This window comes from Dromiciops gliroides, chromosome 4, assembly GCF_019393635.1.
Source record: "Dromiciops gliroides isolate mDroGli1 chromosome 4, mDroGli1.pri, whole genome shotgun sequence".
NCBI lineage: Eukaryota > Metazoa > Chordata > Mammalia > Microbiotheria > Microbiotheriidae > Dromiciops > Dromiciops gliroides.
In genome coordinates, this window is record NC_057864.1 from 116,640,628 (window position 1) to 116,662,494 (window position 21,867).

At 37.1% G+C, this 21,867-nt stretch overlaps 1 protein-coding gene across 1 annotated transcript in view; it reads left to right on the plus strand.

Moving 5' to 3' along the window:
- The first annotated feature begins 1,627 nt into the window (after positions 1–1,627).
- KCTD3 (potassium channel tetramerization domain containing 3) overlaps positions 1,628–21,867 on the plus strand; it is a 64,220-nt gene continuing 43,980 nt past the window's right edge. The window contains exons 1-8 of the mRNA XM_044005563.1: positions 1,628–1,866; positions 10,409–10,462; positions 11,577–11,622; positions 16,075–16,148; positions 17,292–17,350; positions 17,625–17,705; positions 18,345–18,488; positions 19,096–19,186. Of these exons, the coding sequence (XP_043861498.1) occupies positions 1,778–1,866; positions 10,409–10,462; positions 11,577–11,622; positions 16,075–16,148; positions 17,292–17,350; positions 17,625–17,705; positions 18,345–18,488; positions 19,096–19,186 (638 nt within the window). The 5' untranslated portion in view covers positions 1,628–1,777. The remainder of the gene's footprint in view (positions 1,867–10,408; positions 10,463–11,576; positions 11,623–16,074; positions 16,149–17,291; positions 17,351–17,624; positions 17,706–18,344; positions 18,489–19,095; positions 19,187–21,867) is intronic.

Consider the following 21,867-nt stretch of genomic DNA (forward strand, 5'->3'; position numbering starts at 1 on the left):
AGATACCATTACATTCATTTTAGAGATGTAGGAAATAATGCTCAAAAAGGCTTGTGTGTGGTCTTTGGTCACCCAACCAGTTTTCATTAGATGTGTCACTTGAATTCAGGTTTTCTTGAATCCAAATGCAACACTCTGCCCACTTAGCAATACTGATTCAACAGACCAATCTTAGGATATTAGTGTCTTTGGAATGACATTGGAAGGCTCACCTGTAATAAACATACACAGATTCTGGAATAGGCAACAATGTTGCTTGATTTAAGATACTCTACTGATACTGAATATCCGAGGGCTGTATATAGTTCTCATAATTTGTTTTCTCTGTATAAGCAAGGGTTTAATTTGGGGTCTATCAACTTAATTTCTTTGGATAATGTATTTCAGTAATTCCCTGGGTAATCTCATGTATTTTATTATAAGCATTAAAAAACATTATCCTGAGAAGGGTTCGATAGATTTCACCAGACTGATGAAGGGGTTCATAACAATAAGAACAAAAAAATTAAGAACTTCTGCTTTCCAGAAACACTTGCTACTTGGCAATCATCCAGCAAATATATATAGTGTCCCCCAAGTCTTACTGAAGGTTTAAGCTGCTAAAGCTTTGAGGTTCATCAACTTAAAAAATGATAAGTATTTCAGTAATTGGTTCCCTTTGTACTGTTAAAGTTTAAAATTGCACTAAGACTTGTTTAAGCACTTCTTGAGTTTAATACTCCACGATTTCCATAGCAATGATCAGAAAGATTCTATCCCTCTTCCCAGAAATCTTTCAATTGATTGAAAGATTTTGAGTAAATATATGAACTACTGTAAAAGGATTTTAAACCCCCCCCCCCAATTTCTCATATAAACTCTGGACAAATTTGTCATTATTTTGGTCAAATTTCCATTCACTTTTTTTGGAAGGGGGCGCGAGACACTTTTCTGGGCAGATGGCATTTGTTAATCAGGAAAAGCTGCCTGGAGGAGGTTGGGAGTAGAGGTAATTTGCCCTTAAACTGCTTTCCGTCTTTGGGAGGTCTTGGTTCTGAGAATCGAACAGTGGTATTACGTGTTGTGTGTGTGCGCGCGCGCGTGTGTTTTGGGAGGCAGGTAGGAGGGTACACACAAACACACACAGACACACAGACACACACACACACACGGATGGCGATAGGAGGAAGGGAAGGAATCCTGTTTGGATCCAGGCCTGTGGGAAGCACGTTTTCTTATCCTTCCTCCCAGTCCACTCCCTTAGCACAGCACCATCACCATCAGCCCCGCACACTCTGCCCGGGGGGGTGCTCGCGGCTCCCTTTGGCCTCGGAGGCTACAGCCAGTCCAGGGTCCGCGGCTGTGGTATTTTGTCCCGTGCGGTGACCCCTCCTCCTCGGCGGGCGGCGGCAGCGGCAGCGGCAGCGGCAGCCGCGGTTCGGTGGGCGGAGGACGCGCCGCGGCCTGGGCCCTGCCGGGCGGCTGAGAGGCTGCTGGAGGGGGCGGCCCAGGCGGCCGTGGCCTTGGGGCTGTAGGGGCGGGGGGGAGGGGGGTTGGAGTCGCGGGGGAGGGCGCGAGTCCCGCCGCCGCCCCCTCCTCGTTCTCTGGTTCCTGGGAAGGGGGGCCGGCTCGGCGAGCCTCTCCCCTCCCCCGCCTTCCGGCCACCATTGGCTCCGCCGCCGCCCCGCTGGCCCTCCAGCCGGCTCCCGCTCCTGCTCCCGCCCCGGGCTCAGCGGCCCTGGCTGGAGGAGGAGCCGGAGGAGGAGGAGGACGCCGCTCCCGGCCGGAGCCACCGGAGATGGCCGGGGGAAACGGCGGTGGCTTCGCCTCGGCGGCGGTGGCGGCTGGCAGTGGCGAGATCATTCAGCTTAACGTCGGGGGAACCAGGTGAGCTGCGGGGGGCATGGGAGGAGGAGGAGGAGGTCGGGGATCCCTGCTCACCCCCTCCGCTGTTCACAGGTGGGCGCCGGGTGGGGAAGGCGGCCGATCGGCCAGGTGGAACATGGCTGTGCAGTTGGACACCCCAACCCCCATTAGGGGCAAGCCCCGGGTTTGCCCCCTAATCCCAGGGCTCTCCCTCCCTCGGAAAAGAAGGGCGTTGAGTGCCGCCCTGCTCGGGAGCCAGACGTCTCTCCTCCTCAAGCCTAGTGGGGGAAACCGGGAGCATCAAATCAGAGGGGACTGGGGGGAAGGAAGGGTGAGAAACATAGTTGAGTTGTAGGCATGGTTGTTGCAGCTGGAGGTCTCTTTGATTGTGTTCAGCCAAACAGCTACCCCACTTCTAAAACGAATAGAGCCTTCCTCCCTCTCCTCCTTGTCTGTCTCGTATGCTGAATGCTGGAAGAGTAGTGCATTGTATAACTTAGAACGTGTCATGATTACAACCTTCGTGTATTTATCGGTTTGGAGGAACTGTATGTAGACTTTAGAAGAACACGGTTAGATATTGCATTCTGAGTGGTTTGGTCATAAGAATATTTTGATTGATAGTAGATTGAAGAAGGAAGACTATAAAAAGAGTTTTGTGCCTTATCCTACCGCCTACTCTCCTCCCCACTCCCTCCCTCCCACCACCCCAACATCGCTACCCACCTCATTTTCCATGGCCCTCTTTTCTAACTTGCTAAGGGGCGGGAGGGGAAGGGTGTGTGGAAACGACCTTAATTTTTGTGCAGTGCTGTTTTATATTTTATGAGACACTTTTCACAGAAAGAGTTTGCCAGGCCTGTGTGAAGGCAGGAACATAATTAAGTTAATGAAGCGTGGTAGGAGCCAAATAGCTAAGGCTTCTAGGATAATGTACTTTATAATGCTCAGTCCAAGGTAAGTTTCAAGGCCCGAGAGATCTCTTTTGAATTATATTAGGACATGCCAACATTTTGGCTACGGTGATTAAAAAAAAAAGCACCTTACAGTTTTAATCCTTTTTTTTTTAGAGCTTTTCATTAACAGGGATAAGCCACAGACGCAGCATGTTACAGTGGGCTTTTACTACTCAAACACCTGGGTTCAGATCCCACCTTATTATTAGCCATGTGATCCTGGGCAAGTCACTTAGACACTCTGTACTTCGTTTCCCTTATCTGTAAAAGGAGAAGGTTGGATTCATTGGTTCCTAAGTCCTTTCCAGCTCTAAATCTATATCTTATATTCTATACTTATCTGTAATTATCTTGCCTCCTCGATCCATCATTTCCCGAGTATTCTTCCCCTTTATAACTCCCAGCTGAACTTGTTATTGCCTGTGAACCATTGTGACTGCCCACATGATAAATGACCTTGGTATTGTTAAAATATATTTTAATGAAGTGAGAACTGTGCAGGCCTCAAAACATGTCGGTGTAAATAATAAGAACAGCACCTAACAGGCAATCGATAAATACCCACTATGTCATAGAGCACTCTGTTGGATCCTAGGTGAACTACAAACTTTAGATTAGAAAAAAGTTCTTACCTTCATGAATGTTATAGTCTACTAACAGGATATATTTATTGATGATATTTGTTAGCCATCAAATTGAGGAATTGATAGCACTATAATTATGACATTGCTATTTTTTAGAATGCCTTATTTTTACCTGACTTGTGAATACTATGTAATGCTATATAATAATTACTTTTTGCTTTATTTTTTTTAGAAATTTTATTTACATTTTTTATTTTAGCTTTTTTAGTTTATGGCCCCTAGTGAATATAAAAATTCCACTTAAGTTATTAAATGGTTTGTGAAGGAAGCTTCAGTAGAGATTAAATTGTTATTTCTGTTTTGGGATGTTATCAATGTTTTGTCTTATGCCCTACATGCATAGTATAACAGAAATAAAAATTATGGGATTACATGTGTGAACAGTGGCATATGAGAAAGATGAAGTTTTGTTTGACTTGATAAAAAAGTGAATAAAACCTTTGTTCTGCCTTGTTAACATTAAACTTATTTTAATTCATTGTACATAGCTGTTAGGATGAAAACACTTAAACAGCAATATTTACATAAAATATCCCATTACAGTAGTATACATACATAGTTTTTAATTGTCATATTTTAGAGCTAAGTAGGACATTTTTTAAAACATAGATCTGCCTAGTCACAGTGGACAGACCTGGATTCAAATACTGTTTCTGACACTATGTGACCTTGAACAAGTTGCCTAACCTTCCTGGACCTCAAGTTTCCTCATTTGTAATAGGAGAGGGTTGGATTAAATGCCTTCTGAGCCTCCTTCCAGCTATAGATAAATAATTCTTACCACTTTGGCCAGTATAAGAAGCCAATAGGGGGCAGCTAGGTGGCACAGTGGATAAAGCAGCAGCCCTGGATTCAGGAGGACCTGAGTTCAAATCTGGCCTCAGACACTTGACACTTACTAGCTGTGTGATCCTGGGCAAGTCACTTAACCCTCATTGCCCTGCCCCCCCCCCCAAAGAAGCCAATAGCCCAAGATGCATTAAACTCATGAAAATCACACAGTGTTAGTGTTGTTCTAAGATTAAAAAACTGTTTCTTGAAAAGTGACTGTAGGATTGACTTTATAATAGCTTTTCTGCTTACTATGGCCTTTTTAGAGAAGAAAGATGTTAGAAATGTGCAAGATCAAAGATATGGGGAAAAAATTGAAATGGTAGCCAAAGTAGGTAAAAGAGACTCCATATAAAAGAGACAAACTCTTCTTACAATGTAGCATAGCAATAGAAACACTGGATTTGGAATCAGTCATAAAGACAGGGGTATAAATCTCATCTCTAATACTAACTAGTGGTATACCTGAGAAAGTTCTAAGTCTCAGTTTCCTTTTTTGTTTCCCCAGTCTTCAGAGAACCAGTTAGTTATTATCCTTTATCTCCCTTTCATGGCTTAACTCCTTGAGAAGGCTCTCTACAATAGAAACCTACAATTTATCTCACTTTCTTAACTCTTTGCAATTTAGCTTCTGGCTTCATCACACAACTGAATTGCTCTCCAGTTAACTATTGATCTCTTAGCCAGAGCTAATGGACTTTTCTGCATCCTCCTTCTTGTGTTCTCTGTAGCCCTTTAACCCTGTTAATCACCTACTTGAAAATGTTCTCTTTAGGATTTCATGATTCTACTCTGTCTTTATTCTACTACTTGTCTTACTCCACCTTTTTCAGTCTCTTTTGCTGGATGGCTTTTTGTCTAGTTGTGCCCCCTAACTGTAGGCATGAACGAGGCTCTATCCTGGACTCTTCAATTCTTCCTCTACTTTTTTACTTTGTGATCTCCTCAGTGTTCATGAATTCAATTATCTCTGCTGCTGATTCTCAGATCTACTTATTCAGTTCTAACCTCTTGTCTAGAATCCTCAGTTGTTTGATGAACATCTTGAACTGGGTGTCTTAAGGAAATCTAAAACTCAACATACCTAAAAAAACTCATTATCTTTCTCCTCATGCTTCCCTTACTTCCAGAGTTGCTTATTACTATCAAGAACACCATCATCCTTCAATCACCCGAGTCATTCACACGCTCTTTCACCTCCCCTTTTCAGTCAGTTGCCAAAGCCTATTATTTCTACCTTTGTAACATTTCTCTCACACACCCCCTTCTCTCCTTTTGATGTGCTGGCCCTCATCACCTCATGCCTCAGCTGTTGAAATGTTCGTCTCCCTTTCTCAAGTCTCTTCCCACTCTAGTCCATCCTCTCTATTCAGCTACATGTTCTTTCTAAAGTTCCCTCTAACCTTGTCATCCCAGCCCCCAATTAATAAACTCCAATGGCCCCAGTCACCTCCAGGATCAGATATAAATTCCTCTTTTCCACAAAGCCCTTCATAACCTGTTCCTCCACCTTCCCAGTCTTTTTCTAAAGTGGGACATTTTGCACTCCCTGCCACCAGACCCCACCTACATACTTTGTGGTCCTCTAACAAGACATAACTTTGGATTCTAGGAATCTTCTTTATTTTAATTTTATTTAAAAATATTTTGTTTCAGTAATCCTCCTCACTTTTCCATCCCCTCCATTTGAGAACAAAAGAACCATAAAACCCATTACAAACATATATAGTCAGTTGTCTCATTGACCATGTCAAAAAAATTCTCATTCTCTATTCTGTACCTATTAAGAGGGTAGATAGTATGTTTCATCATTTTTGGGGGAAAATTGATTTTATTTTAAAATACTTTACTCTAGGCATTTTCATTTATTTTTCCCTACGTATGAAATGATTTATCTCCTCATCCTGGTCTCCTGGTTTCCCTGGCTTCCTTCAAGTGTGAGTTAAAAATCTCCTCTTCCACAGGAAGGAAGGCTTTTCTGATCCCCCTTAATTTTAAGTGTTTTTTTTCATTGAAGATTATTTCCAATTTATCTGTATATAGATTGTTGGTACATTGTTGTTCACATATTGTCTTCTACATTAGACTATTTCCCCAGTGCCTACTTAGCCTGACACATAGTAGGTACTCAGTAAATTCTTCCTTACTTGGCTATTAAAATGTGGATGATAACTGTAGTGTACCAACTACACAGGGCTGTTGAGGTGCCCAAATGAGATGCTGTTTCATTATTAGGCAGAGTTTAGAACATTTTTCATACATTGTTGTAGAAGTAGGAAAAATAGGTATGGTTATAAAATTGCAGTATTCTGCACTGGTGTGATTAAAAACTGGCTAAGAATTTCTTCCCCCTCCCACCCTCACTGCACTGAGTAATTTAAGTTTTTAATGCTATAAGGGTTGGTGTTTATGATTTCATTCAGTTTGTATTCCAAAAATAAAATTTTGAACATTAGCTGTTTGAATAGTGAGGAAACAGCTGATTAGGTACCTTGGTTGTTAAGTATGGCAAAGAGAACTGAGTCAGGTGGCATACTGAATGGAATCCTGGACTTGGGAGTCTTGAAAATCTGAATTGATTACTACTTCAGATATATACTTTCTATGTGACCCTGGGAAAGTCTCAATCCCTCTCTGCACCTTAGTAAAAGGAGGCTAATAATAACACCTACCTCATAGGAATGATGGGAGGGTCAAATGTGAAAATAGAAAGACCTTTGTAATCCCTAAGGAGCAATATAAATGCTAGTTACTATTATTTCTTTTTTTAATAAACAATTTTATTTAAAGTTTTGAGTCCCAGATTTTATCCCTTCCCTCCCTCCCCTCACCTCTCCCTTAAATGGTAAGCAATCAGATATGGGTTTTAGGTAAAACATTACCATATTAGTCATTTTGTATAAGAAAACTTTGAATAGAGGAAAAAAATGAAAGAAAGTGGAAAAATAGCATGTCTCAGTCTGTGTTCAATCAATATCAGTTCTTTCTTTGGAGGTGGATAGATAGTATGTTTCATCATTAGTCCTTTGGGATTGTCTTGGATCTTTGTACTTCTGAGAATAGTTTGTCTTTCACATTCTTCATCAAACAGTATTGCTGTCACTGTGCAGAATGTTCTCTTGGTTCTGCTCACTTCACTATATATCAGTTCATACATGTCTTTCCAGACCTTTCCAGGATGATTTCAGAATCATCCTGCTCGTCATTTCTTATAGCACAATAACATTCCGTCACCATCATAAACTACAGCTTGTTTAGCCATTCCCCAATTGATGGACATTCCTTTGATTTCCAATTCTTAGCTACTACAGAAAGAGCTGCTATAAATATTTTTGTACAAATAGGTCTTTTTCTCTTTTGTGGGATGTCTTTGGGATATAATCCTTGCATTGGTATTGCTGGATCAAAGGGTCTGCACAGTTCTATAGCCCTTTGGGCATATATTATTTCTTTTATGTAATTCTTTAGCTATTACAGGTTTGAATTAGAATTTTAGCTTTATATGAACGTATTTTATGAAAAAATGTTTAATCAATGTTGAATGAAATTAGTTTGGATATCTGAATTTTTCTTGGGTGCTTCATGTGCCAGAACTTTTAAAGCGTCATGGAAATAACATTGAATGATAGTGAGAAAACCCTGGTTTTGGTTTTAGCACTTCTAGTAATCAGCTGAGTGACCTTGTCTCTAGGCCTCATTTCTCTAAAATGAAGAGGGTTGTGAGAGATGATTTCCAAGGTCCCTTCTAGTTCTTTGATCTTGAGAATACTATTTCCAGGACTAAAATCAAATAAATCAACTTTGTTAAACAATAGGAAATATTAGGAAAATGACAGCCAGTTTGATTTAAATACTTGTCACTTCAAACTCTTGTTTCAACCAATTCCATTTTGGGGAAGGTATGGGGGTAGTGAGGAAGGTGACTATGACTCATTTGTATTTATGAGAAGACTGTCTTAATTCATTGCCATTATCCTCTTCATAAAACTTTACATTCAAAGTGCTTCAATAGTATTATCTCATTTTGTTCTTATAAAAAGTTCTGTGATATAGGCAGGACAGATTTTTATAGATAAGGAAATTGGGACTCAGTGATTAACTTAAAGTCATCCAACAGTCATTTATTGTAATCAAATTATGAGCCATGGAATGTGCTAGGTGATGGTGATAGACAAAAATGAACCAATCCCTGCCCTCAGATTGTTTACATTCTGTTAGGTGGATTGGTGGAAGAACACAAAAATGCAAGGTGATTTGTAGGAGGAGGCAATAACATTTAGGGGGTGGAGAAAATCAGGAAAGGCCTCATATGCCATAATTGAGCTGAGTTTGAAGGAAATTTGGAATTCTGAGAAGTAGAAGTGAGGAGGAAGTCGATTTCAGGGATGTACAAAGATGGAAACTGGCATTATATATGTGAGGTATAATAAGACCGTTTGACTAAATTTCAGAAAACCTGAAGGTTAGGTTGGAGCCCGGTTTTAAAAGGCTTTAAATACCTAATGGATAATAGATCTCAGGTTTGTAAAATGGGGATAGTACATACACTACCTATTTCGCAGGGTTGTTGTGGGTTCAAGGTTTTGTAGACTCTAAAATGCTATATAAATAAATTATTACTGTGAGATAAATCAAAGAACCAGGATTAAAAACTCATGTCTTCCATGTTCCTATAGAAAATAGTTTCTACTGATTTGTTTCTTGTTTAAGAATTTACTACTAGGGGCAGCTAGGTGGCACAGTGGATAAAAGCACTGGCCCTGGATTCAAGAGGACCTAAGTTCAAATTTGGTTTCAGACACTTGACACTTACTAGCTTTGTGACCCTGGCCAAGTCACATAACCCTCATTGCCCCTCAAAATAATAATACTACTAGACTAAAGAGATTAAAAAAAAATCCCAAGCCCATCATTCGGTCCTAGATATTTAACAATGTTAAGCTAAAAATGTCAACTGTATTAACTACTTTAAAGATAGAAAATAAAACTGTAATGTTTTTACATTAATGTGAAATTATATTATGAGGTAAAAAGTGCAATAACTTGCATGAAAAAACAAAAAACCAAAACTTGTTTTGACTGGAGCAGTAAGGTAAAGAAAGCCTCATAGGTTATATGGCACATGGCCTGGACTTGCAAGTTTAGCGGGAGAGACAACATGCAAATGCATTTTTTTTTAAAGCTACATAATAGATAAAATAGGAAATAATAAAGGGAAAGCACTAGAATTAAGAGCCAAAAGTAGAGCAACTAATAACTCCTTTGCCCTAGTGGTAATTTCATCCTTAAAAAGGCAGGGTAACTAAGAAGGGAAAATGTTAATTGTGTAACTTATTCTCATTATCAGAGATAAAAGGATTGCTGGAGTAGAAATAATAGTCAGTGAACATTTATTAAGCATCTTCTATGTGCCATGCTCTGGGGATACAAAGTTAAAAGTGACACTGTCTACCTCAGGAAGCTTTCTTTCTTTTCTTTCTTTTTTTTTCTTGTTTTTTGCAGGGCAGTGATGGTTAAGTGACTTGCCCAGGGTCAAACAGCTAGTGTCAGGTGTTTGAGTTCGGATTTGAACTCAGGTCCTCCTGAATCCAGGGCCACTGCTTTATCCACTGTGCCACCTAGCTTCCCCCTGGAAGCTTACAATCTTAATAGAGGAGACAACATGCAAACAACTGTGTAAAAAAAAAAAAAAGGTTATCTATAGGATGAATTAGAAATATGTGTAACCTTAGCCCTTTGAGGTGGGGTGGTATCTTAGTTTCCTTATCTTTAAAATAAATGTATAGACAAGATGATCTCTAAGGTCCCCTAATTAAAACTGATTTTATGACTACATTTGCTTCAGCTCAAGTCAGTAAGCATTTGCCAAGTACCTCCTATGTGTGCTAGGCTTTGGGGTTAGAAAGACAAAAATGAAACAGTCTCTACTGTCAAGGTACCTATGTTCCGTGATTATAAATTACTTTTGTCCAGAGTCTTTTATTTCCATGGTATAATTTGGTAAAGATAAAGATTTTAAAGTGTTATAGAATGTTGGAGTTGTATGAAATGTTATTTGGTATTCTTGAATATAAGTTAATTTTCAAATAACCTTTTTCTGGTTTCTAATTAAAACTTAATTTTCAATTACAGATTCAGTACCTCAAGACAAACCCTTATGTGGATTCCAGATTCATTTTTTTCCAGGTATTTCACATTTATTTATTGAATGTAAGCATTTTTAGAATTATGACTCTTTGCCAGAGTAAGAAAAAGAAAACTTTGCTTGGTCAAGAAAACTCTTTTTTTTCCCCTTAGATTTACATAAAAAAATGTTAACTGCTTTGAACATAGACTTCCTATATTCTGAATACAGGCGGTGGCTCATTTGTGTTTATTTTTTAGAGTTTTACTTGTAAAATATATTTCAATATTTTAATAAATTTCTAAGCCCTCAAAATACAGGTCAAGTATGAGTTGGGAGAGACCTTATATATCATTTAGATTAACCTACTCATTTTATAAATAAGGAAAGTAAGACACAGAGACTTTTAAGTTATTTGTCCAAAGTCACTTGTCACTTTTAAGTGACTTGTAAGATCACTATCTTACTTTTTTTTTTTTGGTTGGGCAATGAGGGTTAAGTGACTTGCCCAGGGCCAGTGCTTTATTCACTATGTCACCTAGCTGCCCCAACCATCTTACTTTTTGAAGGACTTTTGTTTATAATCACTAAAAAATGACTTTTTGAAGGTGGCTGTGTATATATAAGTCTTATACAGCTATCGTGATAGCAGAAAACCTGTTTAATGCATTGTCCCTAAAATGAACCAAATTTCCAGCTACTTACAATAACTTTACTGAATACTCAGCTGTTTATATTTAGGGTCACTCCTTATTCTGGGCTTTATTCATAAAATACTGTTTAAAAACCTCCCACTTCATTTCAAGGTGGAAAGTCTAATATTTTCATGATTACAAGGCCATAGGGTTCATTCATAGAGTGAAATACACAACTGAAATGCTTTGAGAAATCTGGAGTTAACCATGGCCTTGAATTCTTAATTAGAATGACCGTAGTCAGATACTCTAAGTATCTGTTATATTTGTTTAATAACAAAATAGCATGTCTAACATGTTCCAAAAATATTTAGTACTTTAAAAAATTTTTCATTTTAATAGCCCCAAACTGGCCTAAGACTTTTGGAACTCTGTGTGTGTGTGTGTGTGTGTGTGTGTACGTACACATTTTAAAATTGAGACAGTATTCATAGATGTACATGTGTATATGTAACTACAGCCTAATGTTTATATTGTCCAGTTTGCTGAGTGGGAGAATTTCAACCCTTCGAGATGAAACTGGTGCTGTAAGTATAATACTTTTGAGTAAGCATCATATGTTTCCAAATCAAAACTTAGTTTTGTACTCACCATTTATAGCTTCCTAAAATTATAAAAGTTAATAACCGTAAGTGGAATGTAGATGCTTAATTTTTTTCCACCTGTATTTTGATATATTTTGAGGTTATTAATAAACTTCAGCTTTTGGTCCAGGAGAATTACAATGTAGTTGTCAGAATCCAATTTCTAGTTGTAGTTATGTCCGTATAATGATATTAATGTCACTGTTCCTAGGTTTGTTGTGTGATACTTTAGTTGGTATGGTAGTTTAATGAATGTCATTTTTAGAGTACTATTAGCCTCTTAAAAGCATGTATTCCTCATACCAGTGAAATCACAGGTCTAACTCAAAATTCTTAGGCTAGTTTTTCTTTATATTACTCCATTCAATCTGTAATCTCATCTATCTGGTTTGCAAATTTTTGATGACTCTGTGACTTTCATCTATCTTCAGTAAATTCTCCATTGGCCCTACCCAGTGCTTTGGAGACTCTTCTGGTTTTCTTCACATTGTCTAGTTACCAGGGGAGCACCTAAGGCTTTCCTTCAATTATCACTTGCTCTTTAGTTATTATTGGCTCATTTTTTTTTCCTGTTAAGCATTTCTTTGATGATATCCTTTATACTTCTCCCTCCCCATCCCCTCCATGGTATAATTGCTGTTTGTAGTATTCTGCAGTCTGTTCATGATCTGGCTTTTTATATCGAGCTGAAATCTGCCTTTCTGCAATTTCTCCCCATACACTTCATTTTGTCTTCTGGAGCCAAGTAGAACAAGTTTCTTTTTCAGTATGACAGTCCTTCAAACAAATTAAGACAGCTGTGCTGTCACCTCCAAATCTTTTCCGATTAAGCTTTGCAGCTTTGCTTTAGCCAATCTTCTTATGTCATGATCATGAGGCCCATCACTATTTTGCTTACCCTCCATGTAATATTTTCCAGCTTATCAATGTCCTTCTTAAAATGTTTCCCAGAGCTGAATGCAGTACTTGAGATAGATACACACACACACACACACACACACACACACACACACACACACACACACACGGAAAAAGAGTACAGTAGGGGTATCACTTTTCTCCTTAAATTTTTACCATTAGGTTTTTTTTGGGCTGCTCTATTGCATTGTTGATCATTGAGTTCACAATTTACTAAAAACTTTAAACACGTTTTAGAGAAGCTGCTCCCTAGCTACATCTTTCCCACCTTGTGTTTTCAGTTGACTTTCTGAATCCAAGTGTGGGGCGTTGCGTTTATCCCCATTAACTTATATTTTACTAGATTTGGCCAAATCTATCCTTTCAAGAGCCTTTTGCACCTTAAATCTATTATGCAACGGATCATTATGCTTCTGTAATTTGTAAATTGGATAACATGTAATTTATGTCTTCAAACACATAATTGATTTTTTTAAAAGTTATCTAGCAAGAGACCAAGCACAGATTGTTGATGCAGTTGGCTAGATACTACATACTTATAGGGTGACACCAAACCATTAATGACAGCTCTGGATTCTGCCATTTTCAAACAATTAAAGGAGTGATTTTCCTCAAGTGCAGGTATGACCTTAAATACTTAACAAATTCCAGTGGTTCCCTGTTACTGTCAGGATTCAATATAAACTCTTCTGTTTGGAATTCAAAATTCTTCATAACCTGGTCCAGCCTAGATGCTATTCCTTACAAACAACATTGTTGTCTTCTGAGTTTTTGTCTTGGAGGTTAAAGGACTTGCCAAACATCACAAGAGTCAACCCCTGGCAGGGCAGGAATTCAAACCAAAGGTTGTTTTAAATAACATTTGCAGCACTCTTCAGTGTACCATCTTGGCTCAAGTCTAGAAAAAAAGAATTAATTTTGTTGTGCATCATTTTAATTTTATAATGAATATCAAATATTTAGAGTAAATAGAAAATTGACATTTTAAAAATATGAAACCCTGTTTTGAAAACCATAATTTTTTTTTAGAGAGCACATTGATGTTTTAGAATTCAAATTCAGCAGATTCTGGTAGAATATATTTATGGAGCGTATTTCACAGCATTTTGTACTTTGATTTTCTTAAATGAATGTCTGATTTATGAGTAAATACACCATTATTTCAAATAGGCTGTACAAGTTGTTCCCCTCATCTCTCCTTATTTCCATACTTTGTTCCCCATCTGGTTTTTATAAACCCCACACATGGCTTATGATTATATTCTTTGTATTTCCCTTCCCAGATATTTAGATTTTTTCCCCCTCAAAGTTAGACTCAGTTTTCAACTTGTAGATGATCTGGGTGTTGCTACTGCAAAGGTAGCTCAATGCCTAGTGGAATTAAAAACCAAAAAAACAACCACCTGGTTTCAAATCTTACCTGTGACATTTATTGTTAACATAGGGAACTTAAAAAATAAAACTTAGTTAACCTTTGAGTTTCAGTTTCCTCTTCTATGAAATGAGAATAATAATACCTATAGTAACTACTCAATTGAGTTTTCTTGTGGTAAATTTCTGTAATTATTATTAATTATATGTTTAATTCTTTTCCTTTTTAAAAGAGATCTTTTTAAGAGATGGCCTATATTTTGTCTAGTAGTACTTTTGATTTCAGAAATGCTATATATTAATTGTAATTACTCTTTATATTACCCAAAGAAGTATATTTGTACTGATAGTTTTATTTTTCATTATAGGAAGATCAGAAATTAGTGCTTTGTTCAGCATTTCACTAACCTCCCCAAAACTTTTTTCCCCATTATGAAAATTCATTACACTATATCCTTTTCTTAATTATTCTAAATGAAGTAAAATAAATATTTTCTTCTTTACCACATTTCTTGAAAGGCATACATAAACTAGATCAGTTTCAGTTGTGTCCAACTCTGTCTCCATTTGGGGTTTTCTTGGCAGAGGTACTGGAGTGGTCTGCTATTTCTTTCTTAATCTTATTTTACAGATTAGGAACCTGAGGCAAACAGGGTTAAGTGATTTTCTGAGGGTCACAGAGCTAGTAAGGTTCTGAGGCCAAACTTGAACTCATAAAGTTGAGTGTTTTGATTCTAGACCTGGTACTATATTCACTATTCTACCTAGCTGCCCCATAAGCTACATAGAGCTCATCTAGACGTGGGGGACTGAGATGACATGTATAATTGTGATTTTTAAAAAAATTTTTTTTTAAATTTTTGCGGGGCAATAGGGGTTAAGTGACTTGCTCAGGGTCACACAGCTAGTAAGTGTCAAGTGTCTGAGGCCGGATTTGAACTCAGGTACTCCTGACTCCAGGGCTGGTGCTTTATCCACTGTACCACCTAGCTGCCCCCATAATTGTGATTTTATAAGAATTGGGTGGAGGAATTAAGGATGTTTTAGTCTAGTGAAAAGAAGACATATGGAACATAATTGCTGTCTTCAAGCACTGATGAACTTTCATAGATAAATTTTATTGCAGATGTGACCTAAGAGGGAAGAATTAACACTCATTCTCCCCATGTATGAAAAGTAGTAAGGTCCACCTCTTTTTCCTTTTTCCTACACTAGTGAACTCCTTCTCTTACCTTACATGTGTATGTAAGGAAAAACTTTTGTCTGTGTTTTTGTCTTTTCTATTTTTTTCTTTTTATGGGGCAATCAGGGTTAAGTGACTTACCTAGGGTCACACAGCTAGTCAAGTGTCTGAGTTTGGATTTGAACTCAGGTACTCCTGAATCCAGGGCTAATGTTTTATCCATTGCACCACCTAGCTGCCCCCAAGAAAAAACTTTTTAACAATTAGGTCCCTCTGAAGTGGAATGACAGCCTTGAGAGGGTAGTGGGTTCTGCTTTAGTGGACCTGGATAAAAACTTGTCAGATATCGTAGAAAAAATTTTTGCTCAGGTTGGACTAGATAACCAAATCTAAGATTTTATGTTAATTTTTATAGGAAACATGAATATTTAATAGGAATGAGCTAGAAATAATTTGTCATATAGAGTATTAGTTTTTCATGATTTTAAATATTTAATTTATATAAAGATGTTTTATTCATTTAAAAAAATAATAAACATTTTTATTTATAGTTTTGAGTTCCAAATTTTATCCCTCCTTCCCTCCCTCCCATCCCCCCTCCTTGAGGTGGTAAGCAATCAGATACAGGTTATAATGACTAATATGGTAATATAGAGTATTATTTAGGAAGATTTTTGACTGAGAAAGTACTGGTAGAGAATAATGTTATATCTGCTATATTTTTAATTTTCAAATGAATAAGCGCCCCCTCCATCAGTGTCATTGCTTAGGATGTCCATATATAGAAGTATTTTTTGTGTATTTAACATAATAGAATTAGAGGTCTACATTGTGTTAATAATATAACACAAATATTATATTAATAAAACAATCCATTATGTACACAAAATAAATACTAAAACCTTTTTTTTTTTAAAAAACAGATATTTATTGATAGAGATCCAGCAGCATTTGCACCCATTTTAAATTTTCTTCGAACTAAAGAGCTTGACTTACGGTAAGAAACACATCTGTTTTTCATTAAGTTTCATTGTTTATGCCTAAAAGTTTTTGGACCTATTTGAAAGGGGGTGGGGGGCTGTCTGTTTTGTGTTTTATCCATGGAGTCATACTGGGTGTTACTACTTTAGTGTTTTAAATTTTTTTTCCCCTTTCACTTTATCTTAGTTATCCTGGAGGAATTATTTTGACTACCTCTACTGTTTTTGGTTTCTGTTTTATTTTAATTCTTCAAGATTAATGTTCATTAAGGGATCTTTTAATCCTTTTTGATATGTAATTTTATACTATAAAACTAAAATGGAGCTAAAATTGTATTTTGCTCGAAAATAATTAGAACTTCTTTATGTACTCTGGCTTTTATTTGTATGTTCACCATATTATCAGGGTAAAATAATGTTTACTTTAGCCCACTCCAGTTTTGGCTACCCTGCAATTCACCTGTGGAAGACAAGGCTAATCAATTCACCTGTGCCTGCTTCCTGATTTCCTAAGACCCGCTGTCTTATTTCCTTCGGCCCTGGTCATGGGCTCATGTAAATTTTCAGAATTCCTCTTATTGAGGTTACATTGCATTGTATTTGGTAATCACTTAATAAGTATTTGTTTAATTACATAATATTGCAGACTTAGGAATGAAATGATTTAAAAAATTAACCTTTTACCCCATAATTCATCTTTCATTTCATAGTTGGTTATGCTATTTCTTATCTAGATATATTATATCCAAAGATCTTGATGTTTGTCCTCAATTAAACACATATTTCTTTCATTACTGGTTTCTGAGAGTTCTAGGCCCATGACAAAGAAGACTGGCTTCTGTCTTGCTAGTCCTATATACACTCAGAAGCTAATAGGCTCTGTAATTTTTCACCTTGGTCCCGTGGAAGCCCTTGTACTTTGATTTATTTATTTAGTTCATCTAGATAGTTTAGACTTTTTTTCATTGGTTCTTTTAAGAGTGGGTCTTTACATATAGTGGTCCAAATTACAAAAGACAAAGATAAGTTTGAGAAATGATAGCTCTCCTAATATCTTTTGGATAAGGAACCCTGATTATCAAATCATTTTCTCTTTTCCTCTAAAGTGGATAGCCAAGTATTGATAGTAAAGGGACTTTATTTTTATTATTTCTTTGTAGGGGAGTGAGTATTAATGTTCTCAGACATGAAGCTGAATTTTATGGAATTACTCCATTAGGTATGTTCCCCCATTAAATAAATGATGTGGTTGTAATTTGATCCTTGGCTTTGTGCTTTGTATTTCATGTTTGTATAAACTTTAAGTTTTACTGGAAAAGTTCATACTTGTTTTTTAATATTTCTCCAAAGTAGTAAAAAAAAATGCAACTACATTCACTACACCCACTTTTCTTTTTTTCCTTATCCATTTGCTGACCAGAAAATAAAAATGAAGTGCTGTTTTTCTTTTTTGCTTTTACTTACTCTTGACAGTTTGCTTATAATACTTCTAGTAAGAAGACTTCTCTTATGTGAAGAACTGGAGCGTTCATCCTGTGGCAGTGTCCTTTTTCATGGCTACTTGCCTCCACCAGGTATTGTTCCTTTAACTTTGACTTTGATTTGTCTATACTTTTGTCAATATAAACATAAGGTATTAGTATGACATTCTTTTACAGAGAAAATGGGTTCATAAAATTTAAGTGACTAGCTTAGGGTCACCCACACAGTGGCAGAGCCAGGACTAGAACCCAAACCTGAAACTCCTAAGCCTTTTAGGAACTATACAACTCTGCTTCCCACTTGGACCTTAAATAGTAACATGAAGAGTGATAAATTTTACAATAGAGCTAGTTTTGAACTTGTGCTAACATTCCTCAAGTTGATCATTTGAGCTAACATCATTTATAACAATTTGAACAATGTTTAACTGGTTCCCTTGGATTTTTATTAATTTTTAACAGTCTCTATTTCCATTTAATGTATTTTGATCATCAACTGCTTCAGTCATTTTCCTGTCTTTTGAGTTTTACTGTAGTTTACCTTTAATAGCTTTTGATAGTAATGAAATTATTTGTGACTAAAAAGTTGATGTTAAGATTTATGTTTCTAGAGTAAAATTTATATTTTCCTGAATTAAAGATATTTTTCCTGGTGCTGGAAATCTTTTATTCTGAGTAACTTCACTCATTGAATAAAATTTACACTTAACCTCTTCTTCTTTTTAAAAATAGGTATTCCTAGTCGCAAAATAAACAATACTCCTGGGCCCTCTGCTGATTCTAGAATAGGACAGAATTCTTCGGAAGGTCAGTCAGCCCGGGGAAATGGTGCCCAGCCCATTCTCTCTAGAACTGGAGAAGAGGCAGTTAGACTGGGTGAGCAATAATTTCTCATGATGGGGAAATGGGTTAGGGATGCTTTCTTGACCACAGCTACAGTTGCAGACTGTTTTAGAAATATTTGAATAGAGTTCAGACAAAAGGTCTTTATTTATTGACTACTGACAAAGTACTTCATTCTTGTTTCTACTTTTGGCCTGTGTTGTTACTACATTTTATAACACCTTAAAAACTTTCTTTGTCTTCTATAATAGATACTTGATAGAATAAAATGTGGATAGAGCATCTCATTTAACTTGGAGCCCCTTTATTGTGTTGTTTCCAAATGGTATTTGTGGGATTTTTATTGCTCTTGAATCTCAAGAATATAAAATAAATTTTGAGATGGCTATCAAGAAAAATGACTACTATTTGGATTTTCAAAACAGTTCCTTTTCAGAAATTATTGTCTTCTTGGAGAGCAATGTATGATTCTCTGTCTACTTTTTGCCTCTCTATGTCAAATATGTCCCTCTGAACTAAGTTCTGTTGGTCTTTTTCTGTTTTTGTCTCCCCATTTTTTTGTTTTTCCCTAGGCTTCCCTTTCTCCTGCCTTTTTCTTGTAATAGAATGCATACTAATGTTATTTAACTATGGTTTACAGGATTTCCTGTGGATCCACGAAAGGTGCTGATAGTAGCTGGCCATCACAACTGGATTGTAGCTGCATATGCTCATTTTGCTGTTTGTTACAGGTATGATATAAATTACAATGATGTGTTTTTTGGGATGGTTTTTTTTGTTTTGTTTTGTTTTGGTTTTTTTTGGCGGGGCAGTGGGGGTTAAGTGACTTGCCCAGGGTCACACAGCTAGTAAGTGTTAAGTGTCTGAGGCCGGATTTGAACTAAGGTATTCCTGAATCCAGGGCCGATGCTTTATTCACTGCGCCATCTAGCTGCCCCTGGGATGGTTTTTTAATGAATGTGGTAGTTTATATTTTCAGGTGGAGGAATAGCTTCCCTCTGTTCATGTGTTCCCTGTTTATTTTTGTGTTTTCTGATAGGTGGAGCATAAATTTTCTTTTAATCCTTCAGTTTTATAGTAGATACAGCTAATAACACATTTATACCTTCTCATCCAATGTGATGTACACCCCAACCCCTTACCCCTGAATGCCCTACCCCAATCAGTCACAAAGTCCATCAAAGAAGGTGGCAGCTGTCCATGAAATCTCGACATTATGAGGTTCTGAATGGGAAATGAGGTTGTGGTTCCACTCGCTCTTGTTTATTTTTTAGTCACATATTTCTTTGAAAATATCTTTTATACAACTTCTTCTATGAAAATCTTTGTAATGTGTTAAATTTTACTTGCTTCCATCACATGACATTCCCTTTTGGATAATCCTCAATTTTAATACTTCAGAGCTTGTAGTGTTCCCTGATTCAGTCATATAACTTTACCAAAAGAAGTCATGTTTTAAAAGGCTTTCATTTTAGGGAGAAGTTGGGGTTATTGAAAGAAATTGGCAGTCACCCAAGGAAGATATAGCCTTTTTTTTTTTTTCCCTTTTTGGTGGGGCAATGGGGGTTAAGTGACTTGCCCAGCGTCACACAGCTAGTGAGTGCCAAGTGTCTGAGGCTGGATTTGAACTCAGGTACTCCTCAATCCAGGGCCAGTGCTTTATCCACTGCGCCACCTAGCTGCCCCCAAGTCTTATTAGTAAATTCTGGAGCCTTAATGATAAAGGTTCATCCAGCTGCATATAATAGTGTGATCAATAGGTATTCTTCATCTACTTAGATTTTGCTTGGGGAAGCTAGGTGGCATAGTGGGTACCAATATTTTTTTAACTCCAATTGCCTTAACATCCGAGGCCATCATCTATTTATTTATCTATGTCTCTTGTCACTGTACCCATGTGACTCTGGAAGAGAGTGAGGCTGGTGAATTTGTACAGCCCTCCCTCACTCAAATCCAATTCATTGCAAGTCATGACATCACCCCAATGTCATGGTCTTCTTCTGAGAGTGAAGGACAAGCAATAAATTTTTCTGTGAAGATGGTAAGGCCAAGTTCTTTTGAGTGATTATGGTGCTTATTTAAGAGGCTCTACACTCAATTAATAAACATTTTTTGAGCATTTGCTATGTACCAGATATTGTTCTAGGTGATGGGGATACAAACTCATCCTGAAACTATACCTTTTCTCCAGGAGTTTGCATTTTTTTTTCATAAAAGTATTTTATTATTTTCCAGTTACATGTAGAGATAGTTTTTAGCATTTGTTTTTCTAAGATTTCTAGTTTCAAATTTTTCTCCTTCCCTCCCCTCTGTTCCCCCTCCCCAAGACAGCAAGCAATCTGATATAGGTTATATATGTACAATCACATTAAACATATTTCTGCAGTAGTCATGCTGTGAAAGAAGAATCAGAGCAAAAAGGAAAAACCTCAAAAAAGAAAAACAAACAAAAAATAGAAATAATCAATCTGCATCTAGATTCCATAGTTCTTTTTTTCTGGATTTGGAGAGCATTTTCCATCATGAGTCCTTTGGAACTATATTGGACCATACATAATATTGCTGAGAAGAGTCAAGTCTATCACAGTTGATCAACATACAATGTTGTTGATACTATGTACAGTGTTCTCCAGGTTCTGCTCATCTCACTCAGCATCAGTTCATGTAAGTCCTTCCAGGTTTCTCTGAAACAGGCTTGCTCATCATTTCTTACAGCACAATAGTATTCCATTACATCCATATACCACAACTTGTTCAGCCACTCCCCAGTTGATGGGCATCCACTCAATTTCCAATTCCTTGCCACCACAAAAAGAGCAGCTATAAATATTTTTGTACATGTGAGTCCTTTTCCCTTTTTTATGATCTCTTTGGGAAAAAGACCCAATAGTGGTATTGCTGGGTCAAAGGGTAGGAGTTTGCATTTTATATGGGGAAACTATAGGGAACAAACATAACTATGTTAAAATAGATACAAAATAGATGCAAGGTGATTTTTGGAGTGTAAAGCACAAGCAGTTGAAGGGATCAGGAAAAGATAGGCAGGAGGTTTTTAAGCTAAACTTTGAAGGAAACTAGGTATTCTGAGAGGCAGATATGAGAAGGGAATGAATTTTAGACATAGGAGACAGCTTATGTAAAGGCATGGAAAACTAGAGATAGAATGTTTTTCTGGGAGAAGTAGAAAGGTTGGTTTACATTGAAAGGTGTGGTGAGGGTAAAAATGTATAAGAATGTTGGAAAGGTTGTTGGAGCCAAGTTGTGAAGGGCTTTAAGTATTAGGAAGAGAAATTTGTAAAGTTACTAAACAGTAGTAAATCATTGGAGTTTATTGAGCATGAGAGTGACATGGAGAGATATATGCTTTAGGAAAATTCCTTTGGAAGTTCATACAAAAGCACGAAGTGATTTT